The sequence below is a fragment of the Pinus tabuliformis genome, chromosome X (assembly GCF_031772625.1).
Source record: "Pinus tabuliformis cultivar Carrire ecotype Pingquan chromosome X, CPIR1, whole genome shotgun sequence".
Classification (NCBI taxonomy): Eukaryota; Viridiplantae; Streptophyta; class Pinopsida; order Pinales; family Pinaceae; genus Pinus; species Pinus tabuliformis.
The window spans coordinates 1,416,616,789-1,416,642,686 of NC_142308.1; the positions used below are offsets into that span (position 1 = coordinate 1,416,616,789).

At 40.3% G+C, this 25,898-nt stretch overlaps 1 protein-coding gene across 1 annotated transcript in view; it reads left to right on the top strand.

Annotated features, from left to right (window-relative positions):
* The window catches only part of LOC149145345 (uncharacterized protein At5g02240-like), a 153,983-nt gene extending 129,874 nt beyond the window's left edge, over positions 1-24,109 (top strand). Inside the window, exons 5-6 of the mRNA XM_089448913.1 lie at positions 3,302-3,419; positions 23,695-24,109. Coding sequence (XP_089305039.1) covers positions 3,302-3,419; positions 23,695-23,861 — 285 coding nt within the window. The 3' untranslated portion in view covers positions 23,862-24,109. The remainder of the gene's footprint in view (positions 1-3,301; positions 3,420-23,694) is intronic.
* Positions 24,110-25,898: the final 1,789 nt, after the last annotated feature.

Here is a 25,898-nt window from a genome sequence, read left to right on the forward strand (position 1 = left end):
GTGAAATAAACCAGATAGTGCAAGAAGAATTTCTAACTGGTTAGACTTAGAAATTTCAACAATAATCACACCCTCAAAGTGGGACTTGAGGGCAAAGCATATGCTACCTCTGCAACATACCATGTCATCCCTACGGCTCCACGTGCCAACATCCTAGAGATGGAGAGGTTTTGGCCCTCATAGGTTTTCCTCTCTAGGAGAGGTTTTGGCCCTGGCTAGCAGCCTATATCCTATGTACATTTGTATTATTGATCTTCATAGTTTGGTAGCTGTTTGATGATAAGAACACTATAATAATCAAGAGAAGAAGAAGTTAATTATAAATACTACAAGTTGAAGAAAAGAACATCACAAGCAATTATCAAAGTAAGGAGAAATCACCCTAATCTAGCTGCCATAAATTTCTCAATCGGCTAAGGGGTATCTCTATAGAAACTCACAAATTAGGGGATATCACGCCGGTTCTGGTTCGGACCTGGTATGGTTCCTAGTTCTCTATTCGATGATGTGTCCAATCTTGATAACCTTTCCTGGAATTGCAAAAATTCCAGAATAGTATGATCTGGAATTATAACAGGAATTTTCAAATAGACCTTATGCAATATGACTTCTAATAGGAATTTGAAATGGATAATTATATATCTTGTCATCATGTTGGATAAATTTTTAGGATTCTAGAAGCCATCTAGAGCCTCTTTGTTGATTTATTTTTGGTTTAGAGATGGATCACATTAGGTGCTATTTCAGTTATATGCACCCCAACTTCCTATATATATATGAGGAACTTTGCATATTTGTGTACAATGGTTTATTTTCACATGGATGCACATGAATGTATATGTTTTTTTTCAAAATTTCTATATTTATGTATTTTTTGGTCAACTGGTTTTTTCCTGATTTTCGGTTCGACCAGTTCGATGACTTGTCCAGTTCTGATAACCTTGCCTAGAATTGCTAAAATTCCAGGAAGTATGATCTGGAATTATAACAGGAATTGCTAAATAGACCTTATGCAATATTTCTTGTAATAGGAAGGTATGATATGAAATGGATAATTATATAGTTTGTGTAATATTCTTTTTAAGAAATTTACTAGTGATAACAGTGATGTTCTAGAGGAACTACAAAATTCTTTGCAAAGATATCAATAGTTGGAAGAGAAAAACACTAAATGCTAAATCTGTACTCAAAATTTCAATCCAACAATGAAGCAATGCAATATCAATTAGGGGCAAACCAGAACTTTATTGAATTCACCACTGGAATTGTCATACAAGGGAGTGTTTACAACATGGAACTCTTCTCTGAAAAAATGATAATTAACCTAGCAACTTGTGGCCCCTTGGTTACGATAAATTAGGCCCTCAAGACCACAACAATATTCTACCCAATTAGGACAAGGTCTCAACCTCTGCAATGATATCTCGGCTCCAGTAAAATGAATTCGACCTCAATAATGAACTTGATCCCCAAATAAACTCGGTCTCTCTGCAAGTTAACTTAGCTCCAATAAATAGACTCGGCCTCTGCAATAGAATTTGGCCTTAGCAAATTGACTCGACCCTAACAAATGAATTCGGTCTCCGACAAATGCACTTGGTCTCAGCGATAATTCGATCTTCAGGAAATAATGATGAACTCGACTCTTCTGGAAATTATAGCAAATGGAAACTTGGCCCTATCAAAAAACTTGGCCTCAACACAGATTCGATCTCCAAGAAATAATGATGATCTCGGCCCTCTGGAAAATTATGGCAATGTAATTCGGCTTTCTTCTGAAGTTGTCAATTTACCCTCCTTGGAGATACAAATTCGGCCCTCCTGAAGATAATAAGTTTGGCCTCTTTCTGAAGCTAGCAATTTGGCCTCCTAGATTTAGCAATTTGGCCTCCTAGATTTAGCAATTCAGCCTCCTCTGGTAAATAGCAATTCGGCCTCCTCTCAAAGATGTCCCTGCATATGCAATAACCCAGCTCAGAAAATTAACCCTTCAACCAAGGGTTCCTCCTCTGGAAATCTGCTCCAAACACCTGCAAATCACAAATGGGAGATCTGAAGTAATCCCCCCCTCAAGAGCCAACTAGGGTGGCTCTTGAAGTCCAATGAAATCAGCTAAAGAGTTCCGCTTGAAACCCTTCCACGGGACTCTCTCGAGCCAAGTCGATTTTCAGAAAATGATGAATAGAATAGGATGATTGAGAAGTGACCTCCTCTCCCTTTTTAAAGATTTGTTGGGATCTTTCTCCAATCTTCTAGAAGCACCTTTATTATTATTTTAATTGATAAAGTCACTAAGTGGGTTTTTCTTATTTTCTCCAAGTGACTTTTGCCCCTTTTATTTATTAATATTATAAAGTAGAGTTAGGCAAAATTTGTTTGTCCCCTTAACAATTCCCCCTTTTCTAGCCTAAAGGAGACAAGTTAGGCTAGTAGGAAAGACAACTCCATACTCAAGTGATTGGAGACATTACAGTTTGTGATCATGTTGGATACTTTTTCGAGTGGAAAATCAGAGTGACAGCTTTGTTAGGAAAATTTTAGGAGCTGATCCGGACTTTATGATTTAGGGTCCTGAAATTTCACAGAGCCAATTTTAAACACTAAATAGACAACATCTTTTCCCATAAAAATTGTTGTTTGAGGCCCAAAATTCTCTTTGGATGTACAGTACCTATAATTGCTAAAATTTAGAATTGGCCCTTAAAATGGGCCTGAGAAGGCAATAACTCTGATGTGTGTGTATGTGTATGTGTGTATACATATATAATGATCCTTTTTGGATAAGGAATATAAGTTTTATAGCTTTATTTTGTACTGTGTACTAAAATACCTTGCAGTTTTCCTTTTCTTCTACATATGCTATCTGTCTGACTTTATTTGCATCTGTGTGCTTTGAATTTGTATTGGACAATTCCAACATTCACAGAATTACAAATCGGTTTATTTTCTGTCAAAATGAAGATTTATACCTTTCAAAATCTTCAGAGGTAAGGATATATATGTAATGTGTGTAAAGCATAATAGAGCAATATTTTGGAGGAGCTAGATAGGCAATCATTTTTATCTGATTTTGGTATTTCATGTTTGAGATATGAATGGTTTGAGTGCTGGACCCTTTTTAACTGTAGTACTTCTGAACAATTTCCAGGGAGCATTTGGATTAGGACGATAGATAAACACGGTTTGAGTAATTATAGCATTATCTTTGTTGATATTTTCCATTTTAATCTAAATTTCCTTGAAATGGAATCTTAGAACCTTTCTTTATCATAAATTAAAAGACTGCATGTGTTCTTTGTAGGGTGAGGGTGCTTTGCGAGAAGCATACAAGAAGCATGAGCACATCAGCTACTATATCGTCCGGCCTGGTGGTTTAACTAACGGAGAAGGGAGAAAACATGGTATCGTTGTTGATCAAGGTAAGTGTCCCATGCCATATCTCTTTGATGTTCATGTAATTGTTTGTAATGCCATTAAATAAACCATCCAATGAAAAAGGATTGCATATACATCCTACAAAAGTCTGAAGATGTAGGACACATACGAGAGAGATTTACTCTTATGAGCCATTATGCTGATATTCAAACATCACATGATGACATTATATTATGATTAGTGCTACATGATCATAGCAAGGCTAATATAATACACATTCTAGAGGGATCGCCCTATATGATTCCATCCTCTCCCAACTCTCCCAACATAATGTAGGGGTATGGGATATAACCTTGGTACCCTATAGCCTCCAGCATATGCCTGGAAGATATGTAGAGTAAGTGCATGAGTACTAGGTTCCTCCAACCTAACTGGAATTCCATTACTATGAGATGGTTAACATTCACAATGCATGACTATGCAAATTAATAGTAATGGTAGACATGCGTTTCTTTTTCAAGTTCCATGGACATAATTCCACTATCTAGACCCACGATAAAGACAAATGCATGATAAGTATGATTGTAACCATGTTCTCTCATACTATCAAGTGGCACATGTGACTTTAGGTCCTTTTCACTATGGATTTATGATAAAGTAAATTTGCCTTTCGTTTTCCATGATGTAACTCTTTGTTCCCTGAAGTAATATATGGCATGTTTCTCAAAAAATAAGTACGTTTAGAATTCATGCATATTATTTCTAGCTTGTAGTGGTATATAAAGCATAAACCTGCTAGATATATTTGAGTATAAATTAGATGTTAGACGTTATTCATGCATATTATTTCTAGCTTGTAGTGGTATATAAAGCATAAAGCTGCTAGATATATTTGAGTATAAATTAGATGTTATACTTTAGCCCATGTGAGATACTTTTGGCAAAATGATTGTGAACAGTCATATAAAATATGCACTTGCAGTCCTTAGTTTCCTATGGAAAGAAGTACCTTTCAAGGGCAAACACAAAAGGCATGGTCAAGTTCAAGAGGCATCTTTCCTAAATATAATTCTAAACACTAAATAGTTAGTGCGTGGTGCTACTGATCCAATTAGCAGGGTTGCTAAGTTCATGGCAACCTGCTGGATGGGCACAGACAGGGCAGGGACCAATTGTCACCTCAGGCTCAACCCAAGCCTCTGTTTGTTAGACCTAACTACCTTCTAAAAGGTCAAGGGAGAATTCCCACAAGTAACCCCAACTAACTCCAAGTAATACTAGTGCCTTGAATGGGGTTGAGAAGGAGCAGATGAGTTGATGTATGGGGCTGTTGTGCTGTTTTTGAGTATGATTTAGCGGCAGAAAACTAACCTGCAAATAGAGTAATACCAAATGAGAAAATACATTATGTAACCAGTCAAGTTTGATATACAGAGAATGTCCTAAGTTACTCCTAACCATATATGGTCTTATTTTACAGTTTGGACTGTTAGCTAATGACTTATGGGTCAAAACAACTTGCTTTCATGTAAAGTCAGACTATGTAAAATGACAGGGACAACAACCTATTATGACTAAATTAGCCACCCAATAAGTGCCAAAGCACTCCAAAATCACAGATCTAGGGGTAAGGAGGGTGGTAGATGTTAGATGATTCCTTGGAACCCCCTAGCTAACCTGTAATAGCTGGAAAAGTCAAATTTTAATTGTTTTTTTTTTTTCTGGAAAATGGAAGTAGCTCCCTCTAGGAAAAGTGCCCAGAATATTTCCATATTTAATAATATTCCTTAAGTATGGCTGAAATTGAATAAAATGGCCTCTAAATAGTAAAATAAGCAAGTACAAGCAAAGTATAGTCACTAAAAAGATTTCTTAAGGATGGCTTACTTGAAGGGTACTGGAAATATTTGATTTTGGTGCAGATTTTGACATTTTGTGTGCTATAGAAATGCAAGTGTAAGATGTGTTTAATGAAATAGTGTATCTATCCTTTGGTTAGATCTAGCAATTAAATCAATCTGTCCAAGGTAAAACTTGTTAATATGATATGACAAATGAAAAACCAGCAAACTAATAATCTCAATCTAATGCTGAAAATAAAAGTTTTATAAAAGAGAAGTGGTTGTTGGATTATACCTTGTAGCAAGATTATCTCACTTTGCTGAGATGTAAAACTTATATCTCTTTAAATTGATCTTGTAATGGTCAAGGGAGTGGGTTTGGTCTACCATGAGAACTATTGAATTAATAATCACTCTAATTTTCAAAGCCAACTAGGAGCGGCCTCCTTATGTGGTGTTCTCCTATCTTCAGATTGAGTGAGAGATGAATATGAACTCCTTCCTGTTGTTGCCCAAATTGTACAGGTGAATGTGATAATGACTCAGGGCAGGCGCTGTCACTTTGATCCCTGTACTCTCCATTCTAGCTGTCTCCCTACAACAGGCTATGGGGGGTAGTCCCAATAAAATGTGTGAATGAAAGACTTGTCGAGAATTGACTAGTCCGGGAGACACAACTGTTGATTTTTGGGTAGCATCGGATGTGCTTTAGCTCCAAAATTTTGTGGAGGGGCTAGAACACATGAGATCTCCAAGAACCAGAAATTGTTTGGTGAAATTCCACCCAGATTGTATTTTTATTAAAATAATTAATATTTTTAATGGGGTTCCTAAGTCTAAACTTGGGAAAATTAAAATATTAATGGGTATTAATGAAACTATGGGTGAGATGCTTCTAAGAGACGAGGATCAAGTCTAATTTAATCTTAGGCCGTTGATTAGAGATTAGATCATAGCCGTTGATATTGTTGATTTGGGGTAGCATCGAATGTGCTCCAACGATGAAATTTGGTGGAGAGGTTGGGCCACATGAGATCTCCAATACCCAGAAAGGGTTTGGGCAGATTCTAAATAGATCAGGAGATATTAAAATAATTAATATTTTTAATGGAGTCCCTAAGTCTAAACTTAGGGAAATTAATATTAATGTGAATTAATATAAATTTGTGTTAGAGTGGTCCAAAAGACATGGATCAAGGCAGATCTAATCTTAGTCGTCGATTAGGGACTTAATCTCGATCGTTGATTTGTCGACGAGAAAAGTATAATAGGAGGCTTGAGGGTCACTTGGAGAATATACCAGAGTGATCAGTGATTCTATTCTCTAGAGCGGGGTTTGCTAAGAGAGATAGAATCAGTGATCGGGAGAGCAGCTAAGGGGCATTGAGTACAGAGAAACATTGAAGGCAGAGATTGTGCTGAGAGAGCAGCGCAGCAGCTAAGAAGAGTGACACAGAGCCAGCAAGGGCTCACGCAGGGCCACACAAAGGCAGCCAAGTGTTGTGCAGAGCACCGGAGAGGCCAGTGTCTCTGACGCAAAGGCCCAGAAACCTGACGCAGGGTCTCCTGGGGCTGACACAGGCCAAGAAAGGCTGACGCAGGGCCAACGTGAGACAGAGAAGGGCTGACGCAGTCCAGATTGGGCAGACGCTGGGGTTGCATAGCAGTTTTGTGCTAAGGAGCTGCCGGAAGGATTTTCCGGGGCTTCAGCCAGGAGATTTCTCTCAAACTGTGAGGTATAGTTGCTAAGGAAATTATCTGTTGGGTAGGCCAGTTTCGGGACCCAGATTGTACTCTGATATTGCTTAATAAGAAAACCTTCAGATAGCTGCACCGGTTTTCCCTCATTGGGTTTTTTCGGGGACATTGGTCAAAAAATAATGGTGTCATGTGGTGTGTTTGTTCTTGTTTCTTTTAGTTGCTGATCTATAATATGTTGAGCATGCATTGATGTTTATTTTTAGTATTTACTTTGTAAATAACTTGTTAAAGAAAAATAACAAGTAGGTAGGAATAAATCAGAAAAAGTGCATGAAGGGTTTCTAAACTAAGTAAAATTAGAAACTTCAACATGGTATCAGAGCGTGATTGCAGATCACAGGAGGACTAAAAGACATCAGCCGAGCGGACCAATAACAACAAAAAATAGCTGTCCTGAGGTGACAGAAGCTGTTTCTAGCAGTGCAGAAGCCAAGAAGTGTGACGCAGAGCCAGCCAGAGCCATGCAGAAGAAGCGGGAGCTGCGCAGAGCCTCAGAGAGGCCAGCGTTGCTGACGCACAGGGCTAGAGGGTTGATGCAGGGCATCCCAGGGCTGACACAGATCCATCTGGGGTGACGTAGAGCCAGCGTGAGGCAGAGAGGGGCTGACGCAGTTTATGGAGAGGCAATTGTTGGAGTCTAGAAGGCTACAAAAATATTGCAGAGTGGAGCTGGTGAGGTACTGTAGTCAGAAAAGTACCTGACAGAGCAGGGCTAGAGGAGTTGTTATCGAGGGTTTCTAGCTGAGGAACCTGGATCAGTATTGCAGTTGCACAAGACGATCAGAGTAGGGGGCATCTCGACAAGTGGCAGAAGGATTTCCAGGAGGGAAATCATGACTCACAGGGAGTCCAGAGGAGAACTTCCAGACGGGAACTAAACACTCAGAGGAGTCGAACAAAGAACTTCCAGGAGGGAAGTAGAGGAGCGTCATGGCACTACATGGGGTAAGAGACCAGGATAGACTAGACGGAGCATCGAACCTCGCAATCTGGAAGGCCAGAATCTTATCAATGCTTGACAGGAATTGTGTCAAGAACTTCGCCTTGAAGGTTATAGCTATCCCAGTCGACCCCAATGATAACGACAAGTACGAAGAGGTGATGGTGAGGGCCAAGTGCATTATCCTTGACGGGGTCAAGGATCATGTGGTACCACATATAGCTGAGAAGGAAACGACAGTTGAGATGTGGGAGGCTGTCAAGAACTTGTACCATCATACTTCTATGCAGAGAAGAATGCTGCTCAAGAACCAGATGAGGCTATATCAGATGAAGAAGGGTCGATCGATTGACACCTTCCTCGAAGGGCTGAATGAGATCCGAGACCAGTTGACTGCTATAGGAGCGACACCAGATCAGGAGCTTATGGCGAGGACAACCCTGAATGCTGTATCAAAGGATTGGGAAGTGTTTGTCCAGAGTATCCTGGGCAAAGGGACTCTCCCACCTTGGGACAAGATGTGGGCAGCGCTTCGCCAGGAAGAGATCAGACGAAAGTCGAAGACAGGGAACAACAACAAAGGGATCAAGGTCAAGTAGGAGGAGGACGATGTGGCCCTAGCATTTGAGGGAAAGCAGGAGAAGCGGAAGAAGAAAGATCTCTCTGAGATCAAGTGCTTCCACTGTGGGGAGATGGGTCATTATGCGACCCAGTGCCCAAGGAAGAAGAGTAAGGGAGAGTCTTCCGAGACTAAGGCAGTGCCAGCACGGGCAGAGGAAGAAGCTTTGACAGACGATCACTGTGCCATGAGTGCACACATGCCACTTGAGCGGAAGTGGGGAGACATCGAGCTGTAGTTAGGTGGACTACAAGCGATTAGGGGCAGGATCCTTGAGGTACCTAGCCTCTTTGATTAAACCTTGCTACAGGAGCCCCGACAAGGAGTAGCAGGACTGGCTGAGTGGGTAGAGACGAATACGGATGGAGCGGTAGAGAGAGCTACAGTGCAGGTGTCTCGAGACAACGCAGAGCTAACAGGCTGCAGCAGTACAAGAGGCACAAGAGTGTTGCACCAGTGCGGGAAGGCACAAAGAGGTGTGCAATGGTGTGAGATGCAGGGAGTTGTTGCAGTAGTGCGGAGTTCAGAGAGGGAGCACTTGTCAATGATAGAGGGAGCTTCAGCATTAGAGGATGTTTCTAGCCCAACAGGGAGGTCAATTGGGAGATCAGTTACTTACTTCTCAGTAATTGAGTTGCAGTGCAGCAGTGGGCAGCACGATGCAGCATGATGAGAGGAGGTGCAGTGCGGATGCAGTGCTGGGAGAAAGGACCAACATCAGCACAGATGTAGAGGGAGCTGTTGTACAAATGCAGTAGTGGTAGTGGAAGAACCATGGGCAACAGTACAGGAGGTAGCAGTGCAGAGGATGTTGGGCAGAAAGGCCTAGCATCAACACAGGTAATGATGCCTGATGATCAGAGTAATACTCAGTGAGGAGTATTGCTAGAGCACAGTCCTCGCTAAGAGGGAGTGTTGATTTGGGGTAGCATCAGATGTGCTCCAGCCACGAAATTTGGTGGAGAGGTTGGGGCACATGAGATCTCCAATACCCATAAAGGGTTTGGGTAGATTCTAAACAGATCAGGAGATATTAAAATAATTAATATTTTTAATGGAATCCCTAAGTTTAAACTTAGGGAAATTAAAATATTAATGTGAAGTAATATAAATCTAAGTTAGAGTGGTCCAAAAGACATGGATCAAGGCAAATCTAATCTTAGCCGTCGATTAGGGACTTAATCTCGGCCGTTGATTTGTCAATGAGAAAAGTATAAGAGGAGGCTTGAGGGTCACTTGGAGAATACACCAAAGTGATCAATCATTCTATTCTCTAGAGTGGGGTTTGCTAAGAGAGATATAATCAGTGATTGGGAGAGCAGCTGAGGGGCATTAAGTACAGAGAAACAGCGAAGGCAGAGATTGTGCTGGGAGAGCAGTGCAACAGCCAAGGAGAGTGACGTAGAGCCAGCAAGGGCTTACGTAGGGCCATGCAAAGGAAGCCAAGTGCTATGCAGAGCACCAGAGAGGCCAGTGTCTCTGATGTAGAGGCCTAGAAAGCTGGCGCAGGGTTTCCTGGGGCTGATGCATGCCAAGAAACGCTGACGCAGGGCCAGCGTGAGACAGAGAAGAGCTGACGCAGTCCAGATTGGGCAGACACTGGGGTTGCAGAGCAGTTTTGTGCTGAGGAGCTGCCAGAAGGATTCTCCAGGGCTTTAGCCAGGAGATTTCTCTCAAACTGTGAGGTATAGCTGCTAAGGAAATTATCTATTGGGTAGACTAGTTTCAACACCCAGATTGTACTCTGATATTGCTTAATAAGAAAACCCTCAGATTGCTGCACCGGTTTTCCCGCATTGGGTTTTTCAGGGGACATTGGTCCAAAAATAATGGTGTCATGTGGTGTGTTTGTTCTTGTTTCTTTTAGTTGCTGATCTGTAATATGTTGAGATGCACTGATGTTTATTTTCAGTTTTACTTTGTAAATAACTTGTTAAAGAAAAATAACAAGTAGGTAGGAATAAATAAGAAAAAGTGCATGAAGGATTTCTAACATAAGTAAAATTAGAAACTTCAACAGATATCTCAACAAGAAAAGTTTAAATGAAGGCTTGAGAGTCATTTGGAGACACACTAGGGAAAATACTCAGTAACCTGAGGGAAATCGATTCTCAAGAAGTAAGAGTTCGATTTCAGAGGGAGAGTTGCAGGGTGAAGGAAGAGGAGGGTATCAGCATCAATTGAAGACTGAGGAGGAGGGGATGCAGTGCATCAAAGGGATAATGCAGAGGGATAGCTCAGAGAGGCAGCGCAACAAGGGATGCAATCCTCACGTAGAGATGATGCAGAGGTGACGCAGTGGACGCTGGAGGGTCTCTTGGGTGTCAGAATTTCTCGTAAGGGTGGAGGAAAATTATCTCCGGGGTTTTCTAAGATGTTTTTCTATGTTCTGCAAATCATTCCTTGTAAAGAGATTTTTGTTGAAGAATAATAAACAAACCCTCATCTGCGGCATTGGTTTTCCTGCATTGGGTTTTTCTGGGGATTATTTTCCAAAAACAACTGCGTTGATGTGATTGATTCTTGTGCTTGTGTTCTAGTATTCTTTTCTCTATGCTATTATGTGACAATTGTAGTAGAATTTACTTTGATGTTTACTGAAGGGTTTTGTAAATAACTTATTGTGGAAAATAAGTAGGAGAAATAAATCAGTTACTGCAGTAGAATTTCATGTTAGAAATTTTCACATGGTATCAGAGCTGAGATCGGGCAATAGGATTAGAGAATCTGCAATGAGTCGTGAACATGATGCTAGAGCAGCAACTCAAAAGGACTCACACAGTTCTCCTGGGAAAGAGGAAAGCACGAAGAATATAATGGATCATGACAGTTCTGTGTTGGCTTCCAGACTGGAAGAAGAAGTCGCTTGCTTGGCAAGTTTTGCTTCCTTTGAGGTTTGGTATATTGATAGCGGGGCTACTGCGCACATGACGAGCATATAAGAATGTTTCTCAAGCTATCAAGAAGAACATATGAACTTCCAAATCACCATGGGAAATAAGTCAAAATGTACCCCCGTAGGAAGAGGTACTATAGTTTTTCAAACAGAAGCAGGGGATCGACTTCGAGCTACCAATGTGCTACATGTGCCTGGATTGGGAATGAACTTACTCTTTGTATCTCAGTTACAGAACAAGGGATATGATGTTTACTTCATTGGGAAGAAAGTATATGTCAAACATCCGAGTTGGAAGAAGAAGGCCCAAATTGGAGTCAGAAGTAACAAACTGTATAAGTTACAACTAGAATCTCCAATGGCACTGATAGGCAACAGTGGTGAAAAAAATTTGAATGAACTATGGCACAGAAGGATGGGGCACTTACACCATGGGGCTCTAAGAATTCTCAAGGGAACCGTCACAGGAGTTCCAGAATTAAGTGCCGAACGAGACGATGTATGCAGAGGTTGCGTACTGGGCAAGTACAACAAAATAGCTTCTTCCAGGAGTAACAGTAGGGCAAAGAGTGTATGGGATTAATACACTCAGATATCTGCGGACCCATGTCCACAAAAGCTCTTAGTGGTGCTAAATACTTTGTCACCTTCATTGATGACCATTCCAGGAAGACTTGGATCTACTTTCTAAAAACCAAGGATGAGGTTTTTGATCGATTCAAAGAGTTTAAAGCTTTGGTTGAGAATTTGACAGGGAAAATGATAAAAGTATTGCACTCAGACAATGGTGGAGAATATATCGATAAAGATTTCACTGATTTCTGCGCAAGGGAAGGCATCAAAAGAGAATGGACAACTCCATATAATCCAGAGCAGAATGGAGTAGCAGAGAGGAAGAACATAACTATTGTTGAAGCAGTGAGGGCAATGTTGTATGATCAGGATATGCCCAAATTTCTATGGGCAGAAGCATGCAACACAACAGTATATGTTCAGAACAGGACTCCTCACAGGGCATTAGGTAAGATTACTCCGGAGAGTGTCTTCACCGATAAGAAGCCTGAAGTGAGTCATTTCAGAATATTTGGGAGCTTGGCATACTACCATATCCTTGAAGAAAAGAGGAACAAGTTGGGTCAAACTGCAGAAAAAGGATATCTTGTGGGATATAGCGAGAATGCTAAGGCATATAGAATCTACCTTCTGGGAAATAAGAAGATCGTAGTACGACGGGATGTAAAGTTCATGGATGACAGAGATTTTAGGAAATCTCGAGAAATGCCTTCCAAAGAGCAATCAAAGGATGATCCATTGGTCCAACCACTTTGACCAGTAGAAACCAACACTAGTTTTTCTCTAAGGCATAAGAATCCAGAAGCATCACAACGAGTGGAATCTCATGAGGAGGAGCTAATAGATCCACCCACTACTAGGGGAAGAACGAGCCGAGAACTTCGACAGATACTACGAGACACAGAGGATTTCAATGGAGCTCCTAGGAACGAGAAAAGGGAGTGTAGACAACTAGATAGATACCAAGCTTTGGTGGCTTAGGTTGGAGAACCCTCTAGTTTTCAGGAGGCCGTTCAACATTAGGTATGGGTAGATGCTATGGTGGAGGAATATAGTTCCATAATAATCAATGATGTTTGGGAAGTGGTACCTAGGCCTCAAGACAGATCAGTTGTAGATTTGATATGGATCTACAAGGTTAAATATGCTGTAGATGGCAGTGTGAAAAAATACAAAGCCAGGTTCGTGGCTAAGGGGTATGCTCAGAAGGAAGGGATAGACTACGAAGAAATCTTCACCCCAGTAGCCAGGTATACTTCTATTAGATCCGTGATATCCCTTGCAACAAAAATGGGGTGGAAATTCACCATATGGATGTCAAGACTGCGTTCTTGAACGGGGTGATAGAAGAAGTATACATTGAACAACCAGAAGGTTTTGAGACACATGAGAAGAAAACTCATGTATGTAGGTTGATAAAAGCCTTGTATGGGCTTAAACAAGCGCCTAGAGCATGGTACGGTCGAATTGATTGTTACTTGCAGAAGATGGGATTCGTCAAGGGTGACGCAGATCCCAACCTCTATTGTCTGGTTGTAGAGAATGCGCCTCTCATTTTGGTGTTATATGTGGATGACCTTTTCCTGACAGGTTCATCTGGGCTCATCAAAGATTGCAAGGAGAACCTAGCTACAAAATTTGACATGAAGGATTTGGGACAGATGCATTATTTTTTGGGGTTGGAAGTTTGGTAGCAAAAGGGTGGAATTTTCCTTGAACAAGGGAGATACGCTACAGGAATTTTAAAAAGGTTCAGCATGCAGTATGTAGACCCATGGCTACTCCAGTGATTACCAATTGGAAGAAGATTGATGTGTCTAAAGATAAAGAAGTAGATCCCACCTTGTACAGGCAGCTCATAGGGTCCTTGATGTATCTGGTCAATACCAGGCCAAGCATTTTTTCTGCTGTCAACATCCTCAGTCAGTTCATGGTGGAACCGAAGAGGGCACACTCGGCAACAACCTAGCATGTTCTCAGATATATATGAGGAACAATGGAACATGGATTAATGTACACCCGAGGCAATGATATCAGGCTGAGTGGGTTCACCGACGCAAATTGGGATGGAAGTTCAGTAGATTGGAAAAGTACCACTGGGTACTGTTTTAAATTTGGATTAGGAATGGCCTCTTGGTGTAGTAGGAAACAAAAGTCCGTAGCTCTGAGCTTAGCTAAAGCTGAATATATGGCAGCTAACACAACATCGTGTGAAGCCATATGGCTTAGAAAGTTGTTTGTGAATCTATTCAAGAGAAGGATGGAAGTGACCAACATTTTGTGTGATAATTAGAGTTGCATCAAGCTCTTTGAGAATCCAGTTTTTCATGATTGGTCGAAGCATATTGACATCAGGTGTCACCTTATCACAGACTGTGTCTAGCGAGGTTCAATACAGTTACAGTACACTTCGACAGGAGAATAGGTGGCAGACATTCTCACCAAGCCTCTAGGAAGAACAAAGTTTGTTTATTTCAGGGAGATGGGGATGATTAAGAATCTGTTTCAGTAGCAGAAATAGATAGTGCAGTTCTTAAGAGGGAGCTGCAGTACATATGCAGCAGTGATAGTGGCAGTGTCATGGGCAACGGTACAGGTTGCAGCAACGCAGTGGATGAAGGGTAGCAGGCCGAGCATCAGCAGTGCAAAGGATCGATGTCGTGGATCAGTGCGATACTTCTGCTGGGAAGTATTGCTAAAGCCTAGAGCACATTCCTCGCTAAGAGAAAGTGTTGATTTTTGGGTAGCATCAGATGCGTTGTAGCTCCAAAATTTTGTGGAGGGGCTAGAACACACGAGATCTCCAAGCCCCAGAAATCGTTTGGTGAAATTCCATCCGGATTGTATTTTATTAAAATAATTAATATTTTTAATGGGGTTTCTAAGTCTAAACTTAGGAAAATAAAATATTAATGGGTATTAATGAAAATATGGGTGAGAAGCTTCTAAGAGATGAGGATCAAGTCTAATTTAATCTTAGTTGTTGATTAGAGATTAGATCACGACTGTTGATATCTCAACAGGAAAAGTATAAATGAAGGCTTGAGAGTCATTTGGAGACACACCAGGGAAAATACTCAGTAACCTGAGGGAAATCTATTCTCAAGAAGTAAGAGTTCGATTGCGGAGGGAGAGTTGCTGGGTGAAGGAAGACGAGGATATCAACGTCAGTGGAAGACTAAGGAGGAGGGGGAGTAGTGGATCAAAGGGACAACACAGAGGGACAACTCAGAGGCAGCACAGCAAGAGATGCAATCCTCACGCAGAGATGATGCAGAGGTGACGCAGTGGAGGTTGGAGGGTCCCTTGGGTGTTAGAATTTCTCCAAAGGGTGGAGGAAAATTATCTCAGGTGTTTCTCTATGTTCTGCAAATCATTCCTTGTAAAGAGATTGTTGCTAAAGAATAATAAATAAACCCTCATTTGCTATTGGGTTTTTTCAGGGACTATTGTCCAAAAACAATTGTGTTGATGTGATTGATTCTTGTGCTTATGTTTCACTATTCTTTTCTCTGTGCTATTATGTGACAACTGCAGCAGAATTTACTTTGATGTTTACTCAAGGGTTTTGTAAATAACTTATTGTGGAAAATAAGTAGGAGAAATAAATCAGTTACTGCAGTAGAATTTCTTGTTAGAATTTTTCACAACAACTGAATAGCTTAGCAACTTGGTTACAGGGTTGTGGGGCAGTGGCTACCCCCTTTCGAATTGCTCCCGGAGTGCGCTCTGAGCGGGAGCGACCAGGGAGTGCGCTTCCGAAATTTGCTCCTGCTCCCGTCGTGCTCTCACAAAAAAAATTCGCTCCTTGGTTTTTTTTACAATTTTTTTGTCACAAATATGTTACAAATGCAATTTTTTTCAAAGAAACAAGATTTTTTGAGTAGGGCAGCTTAATATTCAAGTTTATGGTCCTAGTATTGATATTCAATTCATGGTAATGTTAAATTATTCAAGTAAAAGTGAAATTCACTTTTACTTAAATTTTTAACATTACCATGAAATGACTCGAGAGTCGGGATGTTTGAGAGTGGTTCCATCCTCATTGGATTTCATATGGAGAAAGTAGAATTTTAGATCTCACTTAAAATCCAACAGACTTATCAGTGTTTCAGGATTTCAAGATTGGGGTACTGCAATGTTTCCATTGGATTTTGTCATGTACTAGGGAATGGGACTCATTTAATCAACAACACCAAGCCCTCTATGTACCTTCATGTTAGTGACATTGGTTGTCAAACTCCTCTATCATGACCCTACTAAAAATATACCCATCACTCAAATAAAATCTTGACATGACATGCTACATTTTTTCTATCTTATGTTAACTGCTTAGAGGGTGATATTAATGACAAAGATCCCAAGATAGGCAATGATTTTGATGATATGTATCTATTTGTTGTAGCATGATTTTTTTGGATGCTAGAGGCCATCTAAAGCCTATTTGTTGATGTATTTTCAGTTCATAGATGGATTACACTCGATGCTATTTTGATCATTTGCATCCTTACATGCTATATAAGTGAGAACTTGTAACTTGTGGAGGTGTTGATGAAAATTATAAATTCTAGATGATTGATGTTATATGGTGTAATCCATGTTTTTATGTTTTTTATATCTAATTCATCATTCTACATGCTTTTGTTGACATATATGCATCAAAATATATAAAATATATATTATATAAAAATTTGCTCCCAAACCGGGAGCTTTTGAAAATGTCGCTCCCTGCTCCCACTTCTGCTCTCGCTCTCGCTCCCTGCTTCCACTTCTGCTTCCAAGTAACCTTTCTTGGGTAATGATGATTTGCAAATTTAATTATTAGCACAATTCAATTAGATCATTTGAGAGACCAGTGCCTTATGGAGTCAAATTACTTGCAAAATATAAATTAGCTACCAAGTTGTCAGATGAACAATTGCTGCTTCGGATGAACACTATCCTATATGAGATGTGACACTTAGAAACTAAATGAAATGCAAAATCTTGGTTGATTTTAAATTAAATGCCCATGTGTTAAAATTGGCAACTAGGGCCAAACTCCATGTGGGTCATCTTATTTATGGTAGCTGATATTTTTCATGGATCCCTCTCATTGAGAGGTGTAGGATTGATCTAAAGATCATACAATTTCGATAAGTATTCATGGAGTTATGAATTTATTTGTGTTATAAGAGAATTCCTCAAGGTCGGCCAACAACCAAATACACCCCACATGTGCTCAACGTTTTAGTATAAAACGAGATGACTTGATAGTCATTTCTATACACACTTCTATTTTGATTTCTCTCCACTTATCTTGGGTTTTAGTGGAAGAGAAATCTAGGAGTGGAAGCCCTAGACGTTGGAGGATTGAGGCTGCCCTAGTTGCAGTCAAGAAGAAGAACGTTGCCCTAATCTAGAGGATGCAGTCAAGTGAGAAGCGCTAACGCTACAAGGAGGACAACCCTAGTATCTACGCTATCAAGAAGAAGCCCTAGCCTATACGCTGACCTCTACTCAACCAAGAAAGACGCTGCCCTAGACAGCGTGGGAAATAGAGGTTGTTTGGGTACTCTTGTAGGGAGAAAGGCCGAAGTTTGAAGCTTAGGGCCACAACAAGAAGAGGCAATTCAACGTGGGTGAAATAGGGCTGTTCTGAAGCCATTTCAGGAAGACTGAAGGGATGAAGGGAGACTGAGTATCTTGTTAGAAGGCCGAGGAGAAAGGGAGTTGTTTGAGGGCTCATAGAGGGTGGAACAGTCCTCTAGAAAGGTTGCCGCAGGCCTGTTCTAAGGGCTGTAGGATTCCACTGTAATGAGCGGAGGGCAGAGCCATTATTAAGGGCTAGAAGGCTGCCCAAAATTACGGCGAAGGGGACAACCTTCCCTTGGAGGAAGACTGCATTAATTAAGGGAAAATTTGGGCAGATTTTAGGCATTGTTTGGCTGGGTGTGTAAGGGCTGCCAGATGCCCTAACTAGTCATCGCATAAGCAAAAGTGAAGGCAACATTGGAACAACAGTGTTGTGGACAGCTAGGCAATGGAGCATGATGGAACCATGATGCATGGAAACAAGATAGCAAGGCTGCCATATGCCTAGAAAAACAGTGTTTTGGGCATGGCTGTTAGGTACAACAATGCAGCAGTACAACTAGGATAGCTAGGCAATGGTACATACATATGTGGAGCAACGTAAGTATGTTATGTCGCTGTAGGGACAACATCAATGCTGGGTTGCTGTAAGTATATTGAGATAACAAGCCATGATGGGACAACAGTACTAGTAGCAATGATATTGTGCCACAATGTTCAATGGGACAACAACATGATGAGATAGAACAATGATGGGATTGCCATGTCATTGTGTAGCAGTGGCACAATGGGACAACAAGCATGGAAAACATGGTGCAACATGGCAAGCTTGGACAGCATGGTGTAGTATGGCAAGCATGGACAGCATGGATAGTTGTGGCAAGCACATGAGACATGCTGTATGACAACATGGTTCAACCATGGCACATGGGACAACAGTGCAGCAGTCATGAGGTCCAGCATTGTGATGATGGGTGCAGCATGCTGCAGCACGGTGAGGTGCAGCGTGATGACGAGAGGCAACATGATGATAGGTGAAGGAGTCACCTTGGAGAATCAGTTGAAGCAGCATGTCTTCAACTGATCTCATGTATCATCTTCTTAGAGATGATCTATGCTCTTATGTAGATATGTCAAAGTGTTGACTTCTGTTGTAAATGTACTATCTCTCTCTCTCTCTCTCTCTCTCTCTCTGCTGAAATATTGAAGAACATATAAGAAGAATTGATCAAGGGTTTCCCCACATTGGGGTTTGTCCCTGGCTAGCGCCACATCTTGTGTCCTCTTTTCTTGGCTTGTCTTCGGTGATTTATGTTTATGTTCTATCTGTAGTTTACTTTAATGCTAATGTGATTGCTACTCTGGAAAAGCTATTGAGCTAACTGTGAAAATTGAAATAAATTGCTCTAAGCATAGAATATACCTAAAATTAACATGGTATCAGAGCTAAGGTGAAGACAAAGCCCAAGCAAGAGTGAAAGAGCAATCACCGAAGATAGTTGGGAAAGAACAAAAGGATTAGTGGATTCCTCATCCCTCTTCAAATTCACCGAGGGTGAAATCAAAGGTGAGAACATTATTAGAATGGTGCAGCGAAAGCTTCTGATGGCCTACCTAAAGATCACTTCAATGGGAAGTTTGGATCTACGGGTGGAAGAAAAGGCAAATGCCTTGTTTATAATAAGTTCGGCCACTATGCGAAGGAGTGTCTGAATGGCAGGGACACATCACTTGATGATGGTAACAACCATTCTAGGAACATCTTCATTGATCAGAGGAATGATAGTGTAGGTCATCAAGGAAATGGCCGACTCTTCAGAGAAAGCAAGGAACCCCAGGAATGAAGAATCAAATGTTGTTTTTGATAAGATAAAGAAGCGCTATCTTGTATTGGCCCTCTCCTTCAGATTCTGTGGGAATCTAGCTTATTGATTATTGTGCTTCAAGGCACTTCATCAAATAGAAAGGTGATCTCTCTAATTTAGTAGAGATGGAAACAATCGTGGGATTATACTTGGAGCTGATGCCACCTATCCCGAAAAGGGTGTAGGGAATAGTGCCCCTCAATTGAATAAGGGTAACTCGATTCATTTACAAAATCTCTCTTATGTAACTGATCGCGAGAAGAATCTGGTTTCCATTTCGGCAATGGAAGTCAAAGGTTTCAGGGTGGCATTCATCGATGGAAAGGTATGTGTTTGAAAATAGAATTTTCTAAAGATGCTTTTACTGATGGGTTCAGGGTTGGAAATTTGTATCAAGTTGCAAGATGGTCCATTGGGGACCATGTCAGTTGTCACATCTCATCTATAGCACTGGAGGTCTACTTATTATGAGGCCCTACCTGATGTGAGTCAGATGGTGACAGGGATGCCTGAATTCAAAAAGAGCATGGAGGTACATGTCTGAGATGTACCAAAGGAAAATCTTACAAGGGGACCATTCCCCTCATGTATCTGGTCGACAGGTTCGGAACAACCCAAGGGGCTTGAGATTCATGATTGAGAATCTCATGTATGCAGGTGGAAGAAAGCCCTCTGGCTTGAAGCAAAACACCTCGGGCGTAGTATGAGATGATTGATAGCTATCTGATGAAGTTGAGATTCACTAGGAGTGAAGCTATCCAAACCATTGCTCGAAGGTTGTGGATGATAGACCTCTCATACCGACACCTTCTGAGGATGACCTATTTCTGACAGGTGCAGACCCTCTCATTTGCAGAAGTAAGAGGGAGTTGGATTTCGGATGTGGAATGGTAAACTACAAGCCCGTGACTACCTCAAGGATCTTAACTTTCAGAAGTTATATGGTAGTGATGCCAGACCAAATTTGGGAAATGCCTCTGAGTTTCATAAACTCATTCACATTGATGTTCTTGGTGAACTTCCATTCAGACATATGTTTTGCAGTTAGCATGATGAGCTCATATATGGTTGAGCCTCACTGGATTGGTGCCAAGAATCTTCAAAGATATCTTCAGGGCACAATCTCTCATGAACTGAGATACACTGCCGGAAATGTGAAGTTGCACGATAATTCGAATGCTGACTAGGCAGGCAGTGTGGAGGATCTCAAGAGCACTTCTGATTGCTGATTCTCTTTGGGTTCTGCTCGATATCCTGGATGAGCAGGAAGCAGAAGACGGTTGCTTTGAGCACTGCTGAGACTGAATACATAGCTTCACACGAGTAATGAAATGGGGAAGAATTGTTTGTGGGTTAATTAATTTTTGCAATGTGTGATTGATCTCTCTGGTTTATTCCCGTTGCATATTTTTAATTCGAGAAGTTAAAGATACCAACGATTTAATTTTTCGACGATTCCATGATTATTTGGGTAAATAAATAACAAATCGGGGATATATTAAACTGCCGTGAGAAAATAAATCTGGTTGGTATTAGAAATTTAACTAGTGGACCTCTATCAACTGGTCCCATGACCATGACTCATAATGATGAAGCATTTCCCATCCATTGACACCATTATTGCAAACACCTATGAATTGAAGTGTTGACCTAGGACATTTCACCTCCCCTTAGGGGCTGGAAGCACCTAATAGGTTTGACCATCCATCCATCCCTGACATAAGTAGGGAACACCTTTATGGGACTTGGTTTAGTTAGATATTTGAAGGTGATCCTAGGTTGAAGTATTATTATGCCCTTAACAATGAAGTATGGTCCACTATGATGCATTTTGTAATATCCCAAGTGGGAAAATTTTGTAGATTCTCGAAATTTAACTCAACAAGTGCTACATATAAAATGCCATTTGCTTAACAGAAGATTGCCATGTAAAATATAACAAATAGAGTGCATGCAATTCAAAAATATGATGAGCAGTCCGCCTAGGGTAACTCAAGTGGCGATGGCCGTGGAATGAAGTCTCACCGAACTAGAGATCTTGGGTTCGAATCTTGTGCTACCCCCCCCATAGCGGGGTGAATAATGGACATGTAAACTCGAAAATCGGAGAGTCCTAAAAACAAAAAAATACTATGAGCAGAAATAATCTCAACTTTTATTATAATAGATAACTGGAAAGAGTATACATGATGATACAACTGAAATCGTTGAGACAGATAATTTGGCCTCCAAAATAATCTGCTCCAATGCTGATAGTGGCCCTCCAAAATTGAACTGAGATGCAACTGTTAAGCTCTCTTGTGAATTCTAGATGAATTCACCAAGGGGAGAGATGGGTACTCACCCACTCTCACTGAATCACCTGATGGTTTCTGTCTTGGGGCTACTGCTGAAGCTGGGAACTCTCGGTTCTCCAAACCTCTCCACAAGAAAAATATTCAACTCAAAGATGTCCTCAAATGGTCTCCTCCTCCTCTTTTATAGATCTCATGGACCCCTCTAGAAGCCTTTATTTTATTATTATTTTAATCACTTAGCACATTTTCCCTCTTTTTAATTAATTAAAATACCCTTTTAATTTAGGAAAATGGTAAATTGGCCACCATCACTCACGCCACTGGAAGTCACTTCCCACTATCTTATCCTGTAGATCTTCTCGTTCTGGTTTCGATGAGCTATTATGCTAACTTGTTCTGTCAAGAATTCCTCCCGGGATGCCACCTTAAGCGTAATTAATAGAGTTAGGCTCAATAATAACCCATTTTCTGAAAGTTGTCAGAATGCAACGGAACAAAAGGCAAGTTGTGCAGATGATGGAATATGCTGAGTGAATGCAATCAGATCCCAAAAAACCTCCTCCAAACCCCATAAATCCCTCTAGAAGCCCTTGGGCCCACAGATGGAGTAAATCTGCTCCTGTGACCTAGCTGCCTCCAAGCCTAGAAGTCCATCTATAAGGGAAACCAGAAAAAGCAACATGACACATTTATGGTCATTGTCCCTAATGATTGGTAACTTTCACTTGAGTTTGAGATGGTTTTTCCTGGTGGTCCTTCACACAACAATAGAGGCCTTGAGGGCACATTTCATGCCTCCTTCACACATCATGCCTAGGCCATATCACATTTCTAGAGAGCAGTGATTACCTTGCAAATGCAATGTTACCACTCTAGAGTAGAGCATTGGGCACTTTGATGACTCCAACAGATGATTGCATTGCAAAGTACCCCTAGATGCTGAAACACTAAGCTCCTCTTGCTTGGTGTTGGAGATTCTTAATGATGTACCCTATGGAATCAGCAGGGACTGCTGGCTGGCTCGCTGTTCGACTCACTGTCAAATGTAGGAGAAAAGTTTTCTCCTATGGGGTTACCCATTTGGTGGGTAACAAGGATCTCCAAGACACATGTCCTTGAGGTTTGAGACCCTAAAATTTCACCTTTTTGACCCCAAACAAGAGGATTTTCAATTGTGGTACATCAATGCGGTTTTAGTATAACTCAAACCAACCCTTCTAGATCCTTAGTTCTATATTCCCAATTGTAGAGATAAAACCATATAGTAACTATGTAGATCCATTGTGGATCAAATTGAGTTCCAAGCTATTAAAACTTTAATCCTGTAGAATACAAGATTTTTTTCACATTCCCTTCTATGTAAATACTACTAGATTTGTTCATTTTGTTAAAAAGAATGAAATGTTAAGATGTCTACTATTATCAATGTGCCATTATTTGATAATACGGGTCTTATTTTAATATGTTTACCCGACTGTTATTATAATTATAGTTTTCTTATAGACACAAATTTGTTGGGTTTCCTTTCAGCTTTTTACAATGAAACTCTCTTAAGCTGATGCTATCATGACATGGACATAGCATGCATGTGAGAATTGATAAGGCTAAATGTATGATCATACTGTTTTTATTTCTTCTCTTTAACATGATCTCAATCTTGAGTTTTTGAAGCCAAAACTCTATTAGCCAATGGCCAATGGAATGCATCAAGTTTGGATCCAAGCTTTTCTTTTATTCTTAAATTCTGTTCCATTAGTAGCTACAGAAATATTTCAAACAAGTTCCTTTGCAAACTTTTAGCTGGCAATGTATGACTGGGTTCTTTTGCCTCATTAGCAGATCTATCTTATCTTCGTCTGGATTGAATTGTTGAACTCAAAATCACTTTTTTCTTTCTATTACTAATCTTTTTTACACTGAGAATTAACCACACCATTTTTTTTTTGTATGAAGGTGATAAAGGTTTTGGATGGATACCACGAGCAGATGTGGCACATGTTGCACTGGCATGTGTCAATGGTGCATGCACGCCTAATTCTACTTTTGAAATTTGGAATACTAAAGAGGAAGGGACACCTGATCTGTCAAAACTTTTGGAGTTGGTTCCTGATAAAATGTAGAGACGTTGCTTAGGTAATAGTAATTGGGCCAGTTGACAGAATAGTATAGTTTCTTCTACTATGATGTAGAATGCTGAATCTATCTTCATAGCCACTTACATAGCTTTGCCATATTTTAGTTCTATGATGTTTTATTCTCACTGTCCATTGAACTAAAAAATTTGTAATTTGTTTAAAGATCATATCTATTCTACAATGTTTGTAAAGTATTGAATTAAAGATCATATCTATTCTACAACGTTTGTAAAGTATTGTTTCAAACAATTCATTTGTTAGTGCAAAAAATTGTAATAATTTATAAAGGAATCAATCTTGCAAATATAGAAGTGATTCACATGCAATTTCTTTATTAAAATTATAATTTCCCAATACTAGAAGAGAAAGTTCCCGAATACAAATGTATGAAGTGTTTTATAGCAGAGTCATATACTTTTCAATTTCGTGAACTGAAGTTTCATTTCTTAGCATTAGTTTTGGGGACTTACCAGAAGATTGCTTTCTACATTTAAGATTATTTTTGCTGTATGAGATCAATTAGCTAAGAAGTCCTGTTATTGCAGTGCATACTCGTATTGTAGGTGTCAGTTTTCTTTGTGATAATGTGATTAAAAATCTGCAATATCAACTTACATAGGGAGTTAATATGCAATACAAATACATGCATGCACGCAACCATATTGCAACAATATGCAATACGAATACCTGCACGCACACAGCCATATTGCAACAATTTGTGCATCTTATTGATATACTTTTTAATGGTCTGCTTACTGTTGATTTTTGGGTAGCATCAAATGTGCTTTAGCTCCGAAATTTTGTGGAGGGGCTAGAACACATGAGATCTCCAAGACCCAGAAATCGTTTGGGGAAATTCCACCAAGATTGTATTTTATTAAAATAATTAATATTTTTAATGGGGTTCCTAAGTTTAAACTTAGGAAAATTAAAATATTAATGGGTATTAATGAAAATATGGGTGAGAAGCTTCTAAGAGACGAGGATCAAGTCTAATTTAATCTTAGCTGTTGATTAGAGACTTAATCTCAGCCGTTGATTTCTCAACAGGAAAAGTATAAATGGAGGCTCGGGGTCAGTTGGAGAATACACACAGAGATTGAAGAAATCAATTTTCTGAGGTGAAAAATTCTTAGAAGGGAAATCGATTAGGGAGATCTTGCAGCTGAGGGGTAGTTATAGTTCAAGAATACTGACAGGGAGGCGGAGAAAAGCTTGTGAAGGTAGCGCAATAGCGAAGAGAGTTGACGCTGTGCTAGTCTGGGCCCACACAACCTTGACGCATAGCCAGAAGGGCCAGTGCAGAGGGAGAGATCCGACTTCGATGCAGAGAGACGAAACTGCCGGGAATTGTTGGAACAGTCGGGAAAGTTGACGCAGTGGGCAGAAGAGCTGACGCAGAGCCTCAGAGAGCTCCACGCTAGCCCACGAAGTTACTGCGAAGGGGCAATGCAGTTGTAGTCGGGGCTAGCCAGTTTTACTGCCGGATCGACCAAAATCTGTTGGGTGAAGTGAGGTAAGCTCAGGTTTTCCGCCATTGTATTTCTCTGTCATTGGTTTGCCAGGAGGGCTACCAACATTTGTATTCAGAACTTTTGCTTAATAATAGAAAACCCTCAGAGATGTTGCACCAATTTTCCCGCATTGGGTTTTTCCGGGGTTGTTTAGTCCAAAAATAAGTGTCCTTTGCATGATTGTCTCATTTATTTTTTAGCACTTGATCTGTATATTGGTGTAGGCTACAGTGTATTTGCATTAATATTTTCTGAATATTTCTGAAAATATCTTGTTAAAATGAAAAATACAAGTAGGTAATGCAAATCAGTGTGCTGCAGTAGGATTTCTGGTTTGTTAGATTCATAAATTTTCACACTTACAAGATTACTTATGCATAGATTTGGATGAACATATATAGTTGGAACACTAAGGCCTTTATACTGGATTGTCCTAGTCAGCATTTCATGTCAAGACATGGTGCATTGGTGTTACTGATTAGTAAAAGTGTCATGTTGTGTGGATGTG